This window comes from Nelusetta ayraudi, unplaced genomic scaffold (assembly GCF_046127955.1).
Source record: "Nelusetta ayraudi isolate G7.1 ecotype Tasmania unplaced genomic scaffold, CSIRO-AGI_Nayr_v1 ptg000004l, whole genome shotgun sequence".
NCBI classification, from domain to species: domain Eukaryota; kingdom Metazoa; phylum Chordata; class Actinopteri; order Tetraodontiformes; family Monacanthidae; genus Nelusetta; species Nelusetta ayraudi.
The window spans coordinates 12,685,586-12,704,098 of record NW_027466054.1 but is presented as its reverse complement, the minus strand read 5'-3'; the positions used below and the strand labels follow the sequence as shown (position 1 = coordinate 12,704,098).

At 44.7% G+C, this 18,513-nt stretch overlaps 2 protein-coding genes across 4 annotated transcripts in view; both read left to right on the top strand.

The window, feature by feature from the left end:
* The window catches only part of rims1b (regulating synaptic membrane exocytosis 1b), a 56,886-nt gene extending 46,642 nt beyond the window's left edge, over positions 1–10,244 (top strand). The window contains exons 22-31 of the mRNA XM_076035511.1: positions 227–330; positions 891–994; positions 1,094–1,254; positions 1,531–1,683; positions 4,216–4,430; positions 5,814–5,958; positions 6,455–6,567; positions 6,734–6,835; positions 7,052–7,191; positions 7,322–10,244. Coding sequence (XP_075891626.1) covers positions 227–330; positions 891–994; positions 1,094–1,254; positions 1,531–1,683; positions 4,216–4,430; positions 5,814–5,958; positions 6,455–6,567; positions 6,734–6,835; positions 7,052–7,191; positions 7,322–7,540 — 1,456 coding nt within the window. The 3' untranslated portion in view covers positions 7,541–10,244. The remainder of the gene's footprint in view (positions 1–226; positions 331–890; positions 995–1,093; positions 1,255–1,530; positions 1,684–4,215; positions 4,431–5,813; positions 5,959–6,454; positions 6,568–6,733; positions 6,836–7,051; positions 7,192–7,321) is intronic.
* A 4,093-nt stretch (positions 10,245–14,337) lies between these two features.
* Positions 14,338–18,513, top strand: part of kcnq5b (potassium voltage-gated channel, KQT-like subfamily, member 5b) — a 90,066-nt gene continuing 85,890 nt past the window's right edge. For all 3 annotated transcript variants that reach the window (XM_076035487.1, XM_076035469.1, XM_076035477.1), the window contains exon 1: positions 14,338–15,095. In XM_076035487.1, coding sequence (XP_075891602.1) covers positions 14,548–15,095 — 548 coding nt within the window. In that variant the 5' untranslated portion in view covers positions 14,338–14,547. The remainder of the gene's footprint in view (positions 15,096–18,513) is intronic.

Below are 18,513 nucleotides of genomic sequence, written 5' to 3'. Positions count from 1 at the left end.
GTCCGTCACGTGTCGAGAAGGGACACAGTACAGTAGCGGATAGTGTGAACAGGAGTGAGATGTTTGTGCAAACACGCCTCGGCTTCTCCTCCACCCTTGACCTCCAGTCTTTCACAGTGTGACCTCTGACCCCCTGATGCTGCGCTAGCGATGTTGTGTCTTGTGAACCTGTTTCACTCTACTCTACCTGAACGCTAACGTTGTTTCCCGCCTCTCCGTCCTCCAGGGGACACCCCCACGGCAGCCCCTCCCCCACAGGCACTCCCTCCACAGGTCGCAGGGGCAGACAGCTGCCTCAGCTTCCTGCAAAGAGCAGCAGCATTGAGCAAGGTGAGTTGCAAGGAAAGGTTGTGTTAATAAGTGATGTTGTGCCAAAGGCGAGAGGGAGCAGACGAGGGCCGTGAAGTCCCCTCAGTGTGTCCGACAGCCAGGACAGGACACAAAGGAATGAATGAATCACAATGACATTCCGGCACAAAAACAATAGAAGTTATTTGGTGAAGAAGAAAAAGATCTTCCCACTCCCTCTTTAATTTGTTTTTTTTTGTTAAGAAGGTGTTGGATAGAACTGGCGGAAGCTCTTGATATGATTACCAGACAAAAGGTGGCACACAAAAAATACATTTAAAGACTAAAATTAAACCATCTGTGAGTGGTCTTAATCTTGGTTCATCCAACGTGGCTGTCTGCCAGAGTTAATAACTTCATTTACAGTCATACCCTCTTACACATTGTTATAAGAGCACTTAATGAGCCCAAGCACCCCCTTGTGTCAGAAACCAGATCCTGCAAGCCCAAATAATCAAATTTTTTTCATTGTTTATTACCCATTTGTTTTAGTTTTTTCTGCCCATCTTTTACCCTCCTTTGCTTCACCTCTTCTCTCTCAGTGCTCGCAGCGGACGAGCGCAACCGACCGCTGCCGATTAAAATACATTCCTGCCGGCCTTCAGCCTCCCACGACCCACAGACGGACCTCAAGACCAAGCGGGAGGTGAGAACCCCTGCTCGGCCTTCCCTCGCCATCTGCTGCAACACCTTCTCACGTGTTTTTCTTTTTTAAAACGTTGCTCCTCACGTCCTCGCCACGCAGATGTACGCAGGGCAGAGGCATAGCAGCGACAACATGTCGGCCAGATCCTCGGACAGCGAGGGGAGCAATATCTCGGCCCTCTCCCGCGCCAGCAGTGCCTCTCGCCTTAGTAGCACCAGCTACATGTCAATCCAATCAGAAAGACCCGGGGGAAGACTCAGGTCAGTCCTCATTGGCCGTCTGTCCAGCCGTGATTGTCAGTATGTTTGCATGCATGCTAATCTTTGTGTGTCTGTCTTTCTTTTCTTTGTTTTTTTTTTTTGTTTCTGCATGGCAACCGTTGCACATCTCTGCGTCTCTGCATGCTCAATTTGCCCTGTTCCTGCGCACACACACACACACACACACACACACACACACACACACACACACACACACACACACACAAACACATACAAATATGTAAAAATGGGGGGATATAAACGCACCTCAATCAGATCCAAGTCATTAGACGAGGAGAAGAAGGACAGAAGGATCTCATGGGGGATGAACGGAGAGGAGGAAAGGAGGAGGGCGGCAGGAAAGAGACGTTTCTCGCAGGAGCTGAAGCGCAGGAGACACACAGTGACCGGAGACTCCAGGGAGTCCAGGTAAAGATCGATGGATCCCCAAATGGCGCAGTTACGGATGACAGCAGACCATCCGTTTTTCTTCCCACACTGCCAGTTATGGAATCGCTAGAGAGAAATCCCAGAATCCCCTGCGGGTCCTAGAAAACGGCACACGCTGGAACTTTTTTAATAGCTCCAGTTAGACTGGATTTCATATTGATCTTGGGAGGTGGGCTTCAGTTTTCTTTACCTTGCTGCCTCCAAAGGGGAGGTCAGCAGGAAGTTGATTACTATGTGTGCCTGTGTGTTTTGCCACATTTCCAGTGACCCAAAACATGACGTTACCTGCCCTGTACGCCGCTAAATGTTCCCCAACGCAGGCATTAAAGGTTAACGTAGTAGTACGAAGGTGAACTCAGTTTTAATGAGGTCTTCATGACAAGCTGTTCAAACTTGATATTAAGGTCCATGATGGTAAATTAATGGATTTCCAGGCCTTATGAACAGAAAGCTGCGAAAAGCTTGAAAGCTTGATGTTTTCTTTGAACCCCCCCACCCCCACCACCACCACCACACACACACACACACACACACACACACACACACACACACACACACACACACACATCTGCGGCTGACCAGTAGCAGCAAGCTGACAATGACAAATGACCTCATCCCAGTGGTCCTCAGCAGGCAAGCTGGTGATGTAGTGCAGCTTATTAGCCAGCTAATGTATTGAGGTCTGGGGGGAGGGGAGGGAGGGAGGGGGCGTGGCCTGGAGTCTATGGCCTCGCTGCCGATCAATCCACGCAGCTTTAAAGAAGCTCAGCCTTACCTTCTTTGACACACTTTCCACACTTATAATGGCAAATGCAAGTTTTCAGGACAATGATTTTATTGGTCCAACATTTCCAAAAAGGAGTATTCAATACATCTAACATATATGGACAATAACCATAGTCTAATTTGTTGATATTGGGCATTAAAGCATGGCTTGTTCACCTCTGCCACTAAGTGAGTCTGAAGGATGTTTACAGCTTCAGATTCTAGTGTGAAATGAGCAGAAGACAGCCTGTGGACCTTTTACTAACAGTGGACAGACAGGGGTTTAGAAAATATAAACAGGCTAATGGGTTAGTAATCTGGTCATACATCAGGACATCATGCCTTATATCAGTTTTCCATCATAGCGCAATGCAAATACTTGCATTCTCTGGATATGGTCAGATCTTCTCCTGGCTGGTCTGATGATGCAAAGCAGGAGGAAGAGAGGAGATTCAGCCTTTCCTCCTGCTCGGAATGTTTGATATCCCTGTAATCAATATCAAGTCATCCAGCTGTAATCGCTGGGAGGGTATTGTTTTGCTTTTTCTTTTCATTTTTTTTAATTCAGGTGTATGGAATCTCCTTGTGCGCACACCATCATTGAAACAATAACACATTTCAAAATTACTTCACTTAATCCTTCCATTGTTTTGTCGTGGAGGCCACTGTATTTTTTTTTTTTACCAGTGACATCACTGAGGGCAGATGTTGTGTGTATTAGCACACACAAGTGAACTACGCAAAAACAGGAAATGATAAAAACTTTCCTTGAAGTTTGTTGACAGGTTAGGGATACAAATGTGAGAAGACTGAGGTGAAGCAACGTGGATTTTGCCAAATATGATACCTTGAAAACAACTTAAATTTCTATTTCAGTTCATAGACATTCTTCACTGAGCATGTTTGTTGTTTTTGGCCCGTGTTGTGTATGTATGTGTGTTTATGTTTGTGCACTCCCCTCCACATGCCTCAGATCCCTCCTTGCATGCTTCCTGTGCTGTGACTACCAGAACCCCATCCATCCTCCAGACCCGGACTTCCCCCTCGCATCCTCTCACTCCGCCACGCACTCCTCCTTTGCACCCCTACACGGTGCAGCAGAGAGGCCCCAAAACACCCTCCCCATTCCGGGTCAGTCTCTGGCTCCACCGGGCCACTGGCCTGGGGCAGTCAGAGGCCCGTTGGGAGTGGAGGGGACACTGGGTGATGGGAGCAGCGTGGCTGGGATCTCCTGCAGCACGATAACCACCTCTGAGGGGTTGGACAGGCGGTGGCTCCTCCGAACCCCCAGGAGGCAGCGTCGAGCACTCTGCAGCTTCTGTCCTGGCCTCATGGCACGACTGAGAAGATTAACCTTAAGAACATGATTTGACTTGTCAACTCTGGACTGATGATTTTGATGAATCACTTTTTAGTCAATAATTATCCGAAAAGACAGAAAAATCTACCAAATTGAAAAATATAAATTTTATTCGATCGTAGTATTTAATTTATCAATCGTTTTTCTTAGTTGAATTTTCGGATGTCAAGTTTGATTGAAACACTGCTGAATTAAAAATCAATGCTTGGTACACAAACTGTGAAACTCCACTGCAACCCATCACTCTTTGTCCACCTTTTGTTGCTCATAACCAACTCCATAAACTGTACAGGTATACAGGTAGAGTATACAGGAAGTCACTGCATCAACCCCCGTCCGTCTGAGGTGTCTCTGCGCCACTCAGTGTCTCCTCTTTCCGTCCCCAGTCGGCAGCTGCGATCGGTGGGCCGCAGCATGCTCAAGAGCTCCAGCATGAGCGGCGACATCTACAACCAGGAGCGCAACGACGGCAGCCAATCGGACACGGCGCTCGGTACGGTGGGCGGCGGCAGCAAGAAGCGGCGCTCCAGCCTCAGCGCGCGGGTCGTGGCCATCGTCGGCAACCGCCGCAGCCGCAGCACGTCCCAGATCAGCGGCCCCGGTCAGTTTGGACTTTGGTTGCATCATCAATTCAAGTCGGTTTAACAAAGCATTGTTTGATACTGGGGCCAGTTTAAGGCACACGTGGCATTGTTTTTTCCTCTTGGTCTTCTTCAGTTTGGTGGGGTCACTACCTGTTTTCATCAGGAATCTGATTGGTTCTGTATTACCAAGACTGGGTCAGAATGCTATGCAGGTTGGCAAGATGGATGAAGAGAGATTTCAGAGTTGGGATGTTTGCAATCCAACTGCTATGCGCAGATGTAGAATGTGCCCCAGTTCTGGCTAAAAGTAAGACTGTGTTCCATGTTGAAACAAAGGTCCTGGACTGACACACAAAAATCCAAAAGAGTTTTGTTGAGGACAGACGTCTGACCCCCGCAGGTGCTCTTTAAAAAGACTAACAGAAGAGAAGTGGCCGAGAGCCCCTGAGCTCCGTCTGGCTGCACTCAGACCTGCATTAAGTTTCACCACAGGGCGGCAAGCTCTATGATGTGAGCCCAACACCCCCCCCACCTCCCTCGCTCTTTTGTAGTGGACATAAAAATATATGAAAACTATTAGAAAATATTGTGCCAGGGGCTCTCCCGCCCTCTCTGCTGCAGACAGAGAGGAGGTCAAGACAGTGCAGCTTTCATTTGGAAAGTCTTTCCTGTTGGTGACAGATGAGAGTGACGGCAGGTAAGAGAGACTCACTTTAATCTTAGACTAAAAGAGGGCGCTTGTGAAAAGCTTTCATGACAGGTTCTCAGGGGTTGAATGTAAAACTTTTTCCATTCTTTGCATAGATAAGATGTATGATGGTTGTTTTATGTATTTGTTTATTTAGTATTTCTTTTCTTTTTTTTTCTTTCTTTTTTTTCATAAACTATTTCACGAGTTAGTTGTCAATTGATCATTGTTCCGAGTCAGACGCAGACTTCTCTGTAATGGACACGTTTAGAAAAAAATTGATCTGCAGGTCTATTCAGATTTTCTAGCTATTGTGGTGTTTGTCAACTCAGTTGGGTTATCCGTAGGGAAAACAAAACAGGACATGCAAAATGGCACTTTGTTCTTTTATTGCTGATGTGTTTTTTCTTTTTTCTTTTATTCAAGTCTTAATGCAGGCTAAAGTTATTTGTAATTTCATGTGAAAACTGCTGATGTTTAGCCTCAACTCTCTCAGCCTGCATCCCCATATGATTATTTTTCCTTTTGAATCAGAAACAAGGTGTTGTCTGTTCCAACTTTGGTTTTCAGTCAGCTTGTAGACAAAACTTGCCTCGTCCATCATGCGTCTGTTACTTCTAAAATGAATCAGCACTCTTTAGCATTTCTAGGTCACCGCTTAATGGCTGGCCAGAAAACCTCTTTCTGTCTTCCGTCTGTCTTTCTAATTCAGAAGGGAAGAGTAAGAAGGAGAAGGGTGCACCGATCCAAAGGAGCACGGAGACCGGCATGGCCGTGGAGCTGAACAGGAACATGAGCCGACAGCCCAGCCGAGAGTCCAACAACGGCAGCATGAACAGCTACAACTCCGAGGGGAAGTCAGTAAACCAGAAACCACATACTTCACCAAGTTTTTTTTCAACTTCCTCCTCCCACCTCCTGTTGTCTGCCCGACACTTACACCTGCTTCTTTTTGTTAACGCTGCAGTGTTATTGCTGTTGTTTTTGTCGGTGAGATTGATAAAGGACAGGGTTGTACGCTGTTCAGGATACTGTAGCTTGAAATGGACTGTCATGACAGCAAACTAAAGGGCCATTAATTATGATTTCAATTTGCAACTACATGTTTTGGGGGTGGGGGATTATCAGGGCGTATGATATCATCTCTGCTTGTTGGCGTCAGGTGACTGACGGTAAACAGATTGCAACATAATGACAGCATGACGCTGTTGTGGTAGAACACAAAGCCTGGCATGAGTGAATTAGGGCCCAGCAGAAAAACTGAAAGGTTGCGGGAGCCGCAAAGTGTCAGAGATCCCGCAAGATGTTTCAGACAAGGTTCTCCTCACCACATTTGATTGCGTTTCTCTTTAGCTTGATCTTCCCGGGAGTAAACCTGGGAGCCAGCAGTCAGTTCAGTGACTTCCTGGATGGACTGGGACCAGCTCAGTTAGTTGGAAGACAAACACTGGCCACTCCCGCCATTGGTGAGCTTTCAATTCCACTCTTCTACAGTCTAATGTTTTAATTTCCCTTGTCTAGAACAGAGATCACTTTTTTCTTTTTCTCCTCTCATGTGTAAATATAACTTTGAATTTGAATTCATCCTCAGAATTCATCCAAACCACCTGTGGTCTTCTCTCTGTCAAATAGGTGACATTCAGATTGGTATGATGGAGAAAAAGGGCCAGCTGGAGGTCGAAGTCATCAGAGCCCGAGGACTTGTACAAAAACCGGGCTCCAAATCCCTCCCCGGTGAGAACCAAAAAGTCTCTTTTTTTATTTTAATATAACAACAAATCAAGATACAGGGAAAAAACACTGTGGCCACAGACTTGCCCGAGTCAGTCCGTCCCGTAGAGAAGTACTCGGCTGAGAAGTCTTAGAGTAGTCTGAGAAGATTTAGATTGCAGTGGTCGGGCTCTGCCGCTCTCACTAATGGCTTTTTTATTGTTTTGCTTCTGCCCCCAGCTCCATATGTCAAGGTCTACCTGCTGAATAATGGAGCATACGTAGCCAAAAAGAAAACCAAGATTGCACGAAAAACACTTGACCCGCTCTACCAGCAAGCACTGCTATTCGAGGAGAGCCCACAGGGTAAAGTCTTACAGGTGAGGCCAAGATATATTTCCCCATTCTTGCCAAGGAAACTCTTTAATTTTCTTCAGATTCTCACAGAATCACTGTGAGGACACATGCTGCTCTTCAGTGTGACTTTAGGTGATTTTATTTTTTCTTCAGGTGATTGTGTGGGGGGACTACGGCCGAATGGACCATAAAAGCTTCATGGGAGTTGCACAAATCCTATTGGAGGAACTGGACTTATCAAGCACAGTGATTGGCTGGTACAAGTTGTTTCCCCCCTCCTCTCTTGTGGACCCGACGCTCGCCTCCATAACGCGGCGGGCTTCTCAGTCGTCCCTTGACAGTTCCTCAGGACCCCCCGGGGTCCGATCCTAGTGGACCAACAACACTCGACAAGTAAGGAGCCCACGAAAACGTACTGTAAGACAGGTAGACAACAATGACGGAGATGTTAGAAGAACAACAATCAGACACAGACACAAGGAGAAAGCTTTGAGATCTGACAATCACTTCTGTCGCGGTTCATTTTGTCTGTTCTTAGGGGGAAACGCCACGTCTTTTTTTCAGTGTCTGGTGTCCATTCCAAGAAAAATCTCATGTTTTGTTTTGTTTTTTGTTTTTTTGTTTGTTTTTTAAACGTCTATGTATGCTGAACATGCAGGGCAGCCGGCAGACAACGAGCAGCGACTCTCGAGGCAAGAGAGACAGAAAAAGAAAACAAATTGTCAGAAACCGTTCGAAGCAGGGTCGGCATTTTTAACTGGAATCAGTGATAGCGACGAATTGTACCCAAGCATTGGAATGTAAGGACTCTCGACAGAGGTAGTCACCCTCCACACCTGCAGGGGGCGCATTGCTCTCTGTAGTGGCCTCCAATAGAACCCTCACAGACTGCTGGTGCTCACGGGTGGGCACTCTAGTCTGGAATCACAGGGCCTTCTTCTGGTGCCTCGACCTTGCAGAAACATTATCGGTCCTCCGCTCTCAAAACAAACAAACAAACATAAAAATCCTCTTTTTTGACATGTTTACCATGGCTGCTCTGAGGCCACACTGTTTCAGCCTGTTTGCTTCTTCGTTTTTCCTTTTTTTTCCCTTTTTCGTCATTTGTGGCACAAAATGTTTTTGCAGTGCTTAAAAAAACATGGTAATGTTGTCAGTCTGATGTGTGCATGGAGAGAAAAAAAAATAAAACACAATAGATTTTAAAAAAAGACATATAAACTATTAAATGTCTGCAAGTGTTATGCGGGGTGCGGGGCTGGCGACGACGACGATGCTGACACAACTTTAGATTTTTACACTACGGTGAGATTTAGCGTGAAGCTTTGTTTTCCTTGTTCCACCGCTGGCGAGCGTCCAGTTGTCTCTGTATAGATGTATATTAGGCCTCATCGGAGGCTGACCAATAAATAAAGATTTATGTCACTTTGATGAAATATCACTGTCTAAAAAACATCTTTAGAAAAAGACGAAAATATTCTTTGGTTCACAAACACAACATAGGACAGCCAACACTTTCCACATTTTTAAAGAGGGCACCCCCCCCCAAAAAAAAAAGAAAAAAAAACAGCCCTTGGTTTACATTCTTTGCAAATTCAAACACAAGCACAAGAGCTTGATTTTTATTTTTTACAAGCAAAAAGTCTAACTTTTTGGAAAATAGAGTGTCATTCTATAGAAAAAAGATAAAGAGACAAACCCATCAGTGGTCTCATTCAGTTTTATTTCCAAGCAAACAGAAAGGACGAACTTCTTTGTGCGTCTCTGTGAATGTGAAACGTAGCCAACCAGGCCGACCCGTCGGGACCTCGACACCCACCAGTGCTTCATCCTCTGTTGGGCCTACAGGCCCCTCCCACCAGGCGAAGGGGCCCAGCATGACTTCGGAACTCGTTCCAAGCTGCATGCACATATGTTTGTTTTTTTGTTTTGTTTTTTTTGGAAATTATTATTTTTTTCTTTTTTGTACGACGAAACAGATACAGAAAAAAAAGAGAAACTGAGCTAGATACGTGTGTTAGTTCCACATACTGTAGGGCCGCTTGTATGTTGCATGCAGTTGTACAGTTTGCTCGTACTTGAATATTAAAGAGATACAACCAAGAAACCGAAGCCATTCCCATAGCGCAAAAGACATTGTGGACTCAACTTTGCAGTCTGTTCCACGTCCCTCAGTTCGGTGCTGAATGTCTCTCAAACTCAATCCCAAGATTACACTGATGTCTTTCGTCGACCCTCTGGAAGATGTACTGTACTGTACAGTCGTACTGAGCAGACCTCAAAGCCCCTCTTACTGTTACTCCAAATCATCGTATACCTCCGAGGGGGCTGAGATAGGTTAATGCCTACAAATCGGATCCACGTATGTCTCTGGAAATATGAATCATGTTTTAACTTGATGACTTCAGATGTCTAAAGAGTAAAAAAAAAACAAAAACAACAAAAAACGCAGACACACACACACGCACACACACGGAGTCGCGGACTGTAAATAGGCAGCAGACTGAAGTAGGTTTTCACTGGGCCTGTTGATACTCACCAAGAGGTCAAATCGTGAATGCAAGGAGCGTTTTTATCTGCCGATAGAGACCAGGCGACGGGACGGCACAAAGGACTCGGGTCACTGAGTGGCTCTGCTTAAAGGTCGACAGGTGTTTCACTGTAACAAGTCATCATCTGGAGTCATGTTGTGTGCGCTTCAAACCCAGTGTGTTACCCCAGCCATGCCCAGTCCCACTTCAGAGGAGTTGACTTTTCTTTTCGTTGTTCGGTGAAGCTGGTTATATATATTTTTTTTTTTTTTGAGGATTTTTTCTTTATTTTGTTTTGTTGTTTATTTTTTCTTTCTCTATCAGTATTAACGGGATTTAAGAAAAAAAAACAAACAAATAAATCGCTGATTGTTTACAACTGTGTTCCACTGAAACAACTTAAAAAATTAGAAAAGAGTAAAGCATTCACTGCAACATTTCTTGTTTGTATAACAGATGTGGCTCAAATGACGTGTATGTTTTATATTTAAAAAAAGAGGAGTTCATTTTTATTATTTACAAATAAAAAGAATGTGTGGAAGAAATGTGCTTTTGATTCTCTTTTTTCCCCTCACTATCCAGTCTCTCTCTCTTTTTTTGCATTTTCTCAGAAGCCTGTAGTTTACCTTTGACACAGTGTCAAAATGTCAAAGCACAAAATGTTTTTCAAATATGGGATCTTGGTGCCGTGTTTGTGGGAAAGTTATTTTTTTCCCTCGTCCTGTAAAAAGGCCTCATCGCATTTTCTGTCTGGCTGAACTGTGAAAAGAAAGTTTAAGGGCACAAACTAAATTTAGAGAAAGGTTTCAGCACAGAATGTAAAAGTTAACACTCAGCATTCCATTGTCATGTTGTGCAGCTTTATGTGAAGTCATGAATGTACCAATTTCCTGTGTTCCCAGGATAAATGTAATTGGAAAAGCTGTTGTTTAGTTCCACTTTGATTCAGTATTTCAGCTAAGATTCAGATGTTGTACCTCATTTACTATATTTTATGGGCCTAAAAGTCTTTTTTCCCCAAGTCGTAAAGTAGCTGGGCCAGAAGGACAAGTGACAGTTTTACTTCAAGTTTGCCTCTTTGTGTAAATTTTCTTTCCTGAATTGCAGGGGGAAAAGTCTGCATGCATTTACTACTGGTACAAACATCCAAGATATTAGTGGGGGGTTAAAAACCAGGGAAGAAGGGTGCTGTGAGAATATTCTCTCAAGGTAAAAAAGAAAAAGAAAAAAAAAAAGGTAGTGGAAGACTAAGAATTTTCCCGCTCACTGTTTGCAGGGAAAACCAAGCAAACACAAAATCTAAAAAATCATTTTTCTATGTCATTTTATTAAAGAAAGTCTTGCATGTTTTTTTTTCCTACAATGTGTTTTTTCCCTGGATAAACACGCATTAACTGCAAAACAACCTGAACTAGCAGTGCTGCTCCAAAATGACATAAAAGTCCGTTTCTATTCTTCTAGTCACCCTCCATTTCTGTCCTAGCTTCCTCCTGACAGAATTCATGGTTCTGCATGACTCATCAAGGTCTCATTGACCAGTTTTAATTATTCTGAGTGAGGCTTTCTCAAGACTCTCTCAAGTGCTGCCCCTGGGATCGCAATCCCGCAGCTCCCGTCCGAATCATGGGGTGGGGTAGGGTGGTGGTGGTGGGGTTATTTGCAAAACTCAGTCTTGCAAATAACCGTCCACGCTCCACCTTTTTGCCGCAGCTACAATGCGCCTCACTGGAGAGGAAGTTGCGCCGGCGTGGCCTCGCGCCTGACCTCACATATGATAAAGTGCAGTGAAAGAGCTCAGGAGATTTATGTTCCACATCCTCCTCTTAAACAAGCAGAGGGCCCCCCGAAACAACATCTGCAGCCAATCTGAGTTGACCCTCCCATCAGCCCCCCCGTGCCAGCCGGGCCCTCTGCACGCAGCACCGGGGGCTGAGGGACCTCCTCCTCCACGTTGGAAGCCTGGCTGCTGCGGTGGACAGTGGGACTCTGTACATCACACAGGCCGGGGGGGTCAGGATGTTTCCACGCTGCTCCCAGGAAATGGATTAATCCATCTAATCAGGTCAAAGGTCAGGCATTGGTGGATATCGCGCGTGGAAGTGGAACACAAACACGATGCGGTTCCTTTTAAAATATGGCCCGTTAATAACCCCTTCAAAGGAGCAGATAGAGCAAAAGTAAACAAACACGAGACGTTGGGAAAGAGGACATGAGCTCTGAGTTCTGCCTCAGGACATCAACGGACATGTTTCAATGCACTACTCTATTTTTTTTTTTTTAATCCTTTCCTCTCTTTTTCTGACCCTTTGTCACAAGGAAAAGTCCATCTTTTACTTTTTTTTTTTTTTTTTTTTTTTAAACTTGCTCCGTTTCTCAGAAATTGGATGGTACAACATGCACAACTCAAAATCCTGTAATATCTTTCTCAACTGAGTAAGTTGACGCATCCAGCCAGGTTTGACCCCTTCCAAACATGTGAAAGGGCCAATAAAACACTTTTAAGGGTGAGATTAAAAAACTGGCTGCAAACAGCTAAATATGCTGTTCCCTTGAGATCTAAGAAGCTTTTTTTTGGTAACCAATTGTGTGAGGCTGCTTTGCTTAAATAGAACACACAAAATGAAGAAATCAAATTTGCATAATATGGGAGTTGTAAAAAAATATTTGGGTAAGGCCTGTAAGTATTCTGGTTTTCCTTAATTATTTCTCATATTTAACTGAACAAAATATTTCTAGATTTTGTCTCGGATTACTCTTGATCCTGATCACACAGGCCACTTGAGGAGTTCAAAAAATATGCTGACAGACGAACCTGGTCATTGCAGTGATTTTAGCCACATCCACTGCAAGATTCACTGCATTCACTTGTCTGGTTAAGCACTGGAAAAGGTTCACGACTGGACCCTGATTATAAATCTACTTTGCACTGTCAAGAAAGCATTAAGACAGAGAGAGAAAAACTCTCTGGGACTTTAGCTATAGGACTGAACTCACACATGTGAGCCACTCAAGAAGATCGAACAGGGGAGCATATTGTTGACTTAAGAAAGAGGAACGCATAGTTCAGAAATGAGTGGGGAACACGCTAGATTAGGTTTCCGTATCGAGTGTTTTCCTGGTGGCGGCTCTATGTCAGAAGCTGTTCTAACTCTCAGCAAGTCCAGAGCTCAGCAAGACACTGGCGGGCTGGACCACCGAGGTTCACATTTATCCATCAGAGAAATCTTAAATGTCATTGCACAGATGACAAAATGAAAAGGTGCACTGTCCTCTGCGCAGTTAGCATGAAAAACAGAAAATGAAAAAAAACAACCTAAATGACATAAACGATTAAACAAAACAAGATAGATTGTTTTAAAAAAGAAAAGAAAAGAACACAACAAACCCGCAGTTGTACACTGCCTTCCAGTGTTCAGTGGTGCTCTTTGATTTGTGTAACTCTTGATCTAGTCTCAATAATTGCTGTCAAGCTTGATATATGGTTATTGTTTTACTTGAATGGAAGTATGAAAAACCACACACATTAATCATAAGCTCAAACCAAATCCAGCAGCTGCAGGGAGGAATCACCAGTGTGCCGCGGCCTGCCTGTTTGTGCGGCTGCCAGTAGATGGCGTAGTTTTTCTCTAAGAGAGGAAGGAGCCGCTCAGCCTGAACGCGGAGAATGCGCATTTGGCCTTTCGTCAACTGAAACAAAGTGTTAGTGACAGGATGCCGAGTGCGAAAGATAAAACTGTCAGCCGCACATTCACAACTCGACGATTTCCTAACTGGTGCACGTCTGTGGGTTTGTCCTGCGGCTGCTCGTGCGTGAGAACTTTGAAACCTGTCAGAAGATCCACTCAGTTGACATTGTTCTTTCACCTTTGGTGGTTATAAAACGCACGGAGGAAATAATCGTATATTTAGGTCAGTGTGTTTTTGCGGCAGTGAGAAAATGTGCGCCGCTTGGCCACAAGCTTCTAAAATAAAAACTGGTGTGAAACGGAAAAAGGTCTCTGAATGGTTGTGCAATTCACTCCAATATTACAAAGCAGTTTTTTTTTGTTTTTTAAAATGACGAATCCATATATGCATTTAAGGTTATCTAAACCCGATGTCGGGATCAGAAGTGCTCGGCTTCAATGTTTTCTGCAGATGTTGAAGAGGCGCCCTCGGTGGTTTCTTTTCCATCCGACCACGTGGAAAATTCTGCAAAATCCATGTTACCTGATAGTTTTTTTCTTCTCTTTTTTCTTCTTCTTGTCGTTGCAGTAATTTGGCGTCTCGAGTGGAAGTGTAATTGAGACTGTTGGTCATGTATTTCTGTTGTTCAGAGAGCACTTTATTTTGAAGCGACACGCACGCGGAGATAAGCATCTTACTGTTAAACTGTAACACAGACGAAAGTTGCGCCGCGGGCACCGCAGACGCAAAAAAAATTTGCACGTGGAGCGACTCGCGCATTTTGACTCAACAGGCGACAGAGCCAAAGTGCCGCCGATGAGGGGGGAGAGAAAAACAGTCGTGGCCTTTATTATTATTAATAATAATAATAATAATAATAATAATGATAATAATAATACAGTTTTTTTTCTTTTCTTTTATTTTTGAAGGGGGGAACTTGGAGCCGCAAACCGGACGCGCATCGTTTCCTCAAGTTACTGGTTCAGACTGAGAACGCAACAGGCGTGTTCGGACGCGCCATAGCGACTGGCAGCAGCTGCTGGGTGAAGCGGCTGATGTGAGGGCGGTCAGAGTGACGGTGAGGGCCGGTTCACCTCCTCCTCTCTTCCACCACCTCCTCCTTCTCCCCTTCAGCTCAGCTCCGCCCGCTCCTCTGCTGCGCCTCCTCACTCACACGTGTGAATGTGTTGTTCGGCTGCCGGCTCCGCAGGAACAACACGCACGGTGGGAGAGAGAGAGAGAGAGAGAGAGAGAGAGAGAGACAGAGAGAGAGAGAGAGAGAGAGAGAGAGAGAGACTCGGCGCACTCGATGCCCGCCTCGGTGATGCCATGCCCAGGAACCACAGCGGAGACGAGGGAGGCACCGGGCTCTGGATGAGGACGTCCCCGGGCCACCGCGGCGGCGGCGACCAAGGCTACGGCCCCAAAGATGTGGAGTCCGGGCGGAGGATGAGGATGATGATGATGAACAACAACGCGGGCGACGGCTTGCTGCCCTCCGCCACCTCCACCTCCTCCTCCTCGGCGGCAGCAGCAGCAGCAGCAGCAGGTGCTACCGGGTCGGAGGGTCTGGGCGGGAAGCAGGGAGCCCGGCTCAGCCTGCTGGGGAAGCCGCTCATCTACAGCGCGCAGAGCGGCCGGAGGAACGTGCGCTACCGGCGCCTCCAGAACTACCTGTACAACGTGCTGGAGAGACCGAGAGCCTGGGCGTTCATCTACCACGCGTTTGTGTAAGTTTGTTTTATTTGATGATTATTATGACCCCGTACACTCCGTGTCCGTATGCCGGTTTAATTCATCCGCTTTCTGAAGTTGCACACCTGTTGACGCTGCTGCTCCGCCCTCGCTGCAGAAGTACACTGAAAGACATGACGCGGAAAAGCGACGGTGTTTTTTTTTTCCCCCCTTATTTTTTTTGAGTGTAGTGTTTGACTCGTGGTGAGACGTAAATAACACGAATACATTGACGATATGGACACATAGGGGAGGTTCGTCGTCTGCTTGCAAAGGAAAAAAAAATCATTGGTGCCAAGCGTCTGACACACACACACACACACACACACACACACACACACACACACACACACACACACACACAGGTTTGTCTTCTAGCAGAGGCCCATGCATCCTTCTGCACGCGTCACTTTTTGGACTTGTTGAAGTCTGGTTGAATTGCATTGAATTGAACATTGCATTGAATCCAGCACTAAGAAACATAGCAGTCAGCGATAAATGTTCCACTGACTCGTACATCTTTCAGGGCCCTTTGCTGTCGAGACAACTTTCACATCTGCTCGGTCAGAGGCTGAACTTGTGCTTTCTTGGCTCCTGAAGGTCAAGAATCAGGAACATCTTAAGCTTTCTTTCCTCTCTGCTCTCAGTTATTTCTGGGCTTCCAAAGGCAGCTGCGTTTGATTTCCCGCGTGCTGCGACTGTTGTTGTGGCACCATGGCTGTTTCTTTTTTTCTTTTTTTTGGAGAGAGAGGAAGGAAGTCGGGACACATGGTGCAGAACCCCATCCGTGTGTGTGTGTGTGTGTGTACACGTGGGTGTGGGTGGAGCTTGTGTCTGGAAAACTGAAGCAACTGGACGGAAAGAAAGGAAGGGTGTTGCTGTGCCTCACTTAATCCAAGCAGCTCATGAAACGGATCAATTTTATTTTTGAAGCGTCCTTGAACGCGTTTGTGAATCAACTTGTGCACAGGACAACATGAGGCGTTGAGGGTCTCCATTCGTGGACATCGTTGGCCTGTTGTGACTTGTCCAGTTGGTGATGTTTTCAAAAAATCTAAGATATAATCAATAGCTTCCGTCAAGTTAAACGTTCCATGTTAACCCATTTTCAGATCTTGGTTTTTCATTGCCGTCACCAGTGGAGTGGCTGCATGGTGATTGCGAGATTTACTATCGAGAAAGATCTGCAGATCTCAAGAAAATAGCTTATTTAGGCTCCCGTTTATAGCCTTCTTGCTTTGTTGGGCCTTCAACAAGTGTTTTAGAGGAAACCAAAGTGAGGCAGCTGTTCTCAGATCCACACTCAGGTACCAGTAAAGTCAGAAAGGGCCCTTGCCTTTGTGAGAGGGTAAATTTCCAGCACTGCGTATTTTAGCTCACGCTTCCATTTCCACTATTTCAGGAAATATTATTATGCCAGTATACCGTAAGCCATTGCACCGCGAATTGAATTTAACAGCTGTTTGGTTGTACTGTAGCAACTGGGTTAAGAAGAACAAGAAAGTTTTCAGTTTATTTTGTGTCTTTCAGTAAGGTAAGAACCTCGCATAAGTCTCCAGAGAATGTGCTTTCTGTGAGGTTTATGATATTGCCAATGTTGTCACAAATACATTGGCTATTTCCAAAGTCCATCAAGAAAATAGCTCTTTCAAAAATAAATAGTGTTGAAAAAATGAACGTAAGAGATTTCTGATTGGCTCGCTCTTCTTCATAGAGATCTTTGGGAATTCAGATTTGATAGGCTTAGACTTCCAAATTACATAGCAGTCCATATTGGGCAACGGAATTTTGTTGCCTTGGCTTCCAGAGTTGAATCAGGAAATCAGGCAATAACTATATATACATACATTTCATAAAAAAAAAGAATTATATGTATATGAACACGAGTGCATGCATTCCAGAAAGAAAAAGTTTTAAAAAGTTTGTCAAAAAGAAAAAGATGACTCAAACTTCTCTAGAACATGTTTCTAACTCGAGTTCTGTTCTGTGTAATACAAATGTTTTCTGTTTTCAGGAATTGACTTGGAACTGACTCATGACCAAAAAAACCCCCACCACACCAAGGTGGCGGCCTATCAGTGTGTCTTTACACAGACTTTGTTCAGAGATGGTTTTGTTTCACGGCCAAGATATTTATATGCAGTATTAATGCAGAGTTGACATGCATTTATATGCAGGGTTTTTCCAAAATATCTCTTCATAGTTGCAATTAGTTTATAGCCGCTGTCCACTCGTGTGTCTTAATTCCTAAGCAGATCTCAATTCACTGGTGAGTCAATGGTCCTCTGTTGAACCGGAGGCCCGTCCAGACATTCAGGGTGCTAAGAATATTTTTGTCATGACGTCACGGTATGACCAGCGTGTGGATCATCCATATTTGGTTGCTCTCATTTATCAGGCCATTTTTATTCCCATTTCAAAATGCTAATTTGCTTTTTTTTTTACATTATTATTTGAATTTTTGCTTGTATCAATGTTTTTGTTGGTAGAATAAAGCCATTTATTATTATTATTATTATTATTATTATTATTATTATTATTATTATTATTATTATTATTATTATTATTATTATTATCATTTGTGTGTAGGCAAGGTATGTAGCTTTTGCCTCAGCATGTTCAGTCAAAGAAAGATGTACGGTTGGTTGATTTAAAACTAAACCTTAATTGTGTGTATTTCTGTGCTTTGAAATGACTGAATAAATTCAATCAGTCCATCAATTAATCAATCAATCAATCAATCAATTATTTGAAAGATTCCACTCACAACTCGTGCACAAAGACTGCGTTCAGACTGCAGGCGTATCTGATTCCAATCAGATTTCTTCTCAAATCCAATTTTTAGGGCTGACTGCCAACACTGTTTTTAGCAAGTGTCCAAATGGGATCTGGCTCTGTTCAGACTGGGCCACATTGACCCATCTGACAGGTTGCTGTAGCAGCGGCGTCGGAGCGGAGGCGTTGTCCAAGCGCGTGTAGTGTGAGTCGTGGTATAATTGCGACAGCAGTACTTGTCATGATTGTTGCGATACAGGCCCTGGAACTTGGCTTGAATGACTGACTGATGAGGCAATGAGTTAGTTCCTCTGTCCAGGGACTGCTGTTTTCTACTTCTTCTGTCCGCTCCATTACGTTACAGCTCCGCACCTGGAATGGCGCCCTCTGGTCTGGTGCATTGGCTCTTGCGTCGCGTAGACTGACGTCACGGCCGGTTAAAACCGTTCTGCGTGTTTGCAGTTGTTCACACTGAGACGCATCTGTCCAAAGGTGATCTGAAACTATCTCCCGAATGTGGTTTCAATCCGTCCGGATTTCATGTGGTTTGTGAGTGTTCAGACTACACAAGAGCCATCCAGTTTCAATCTGGATGGGCTAAAAATCATATTTTGTCTGGCAGTCTGAACGTGATTCCCT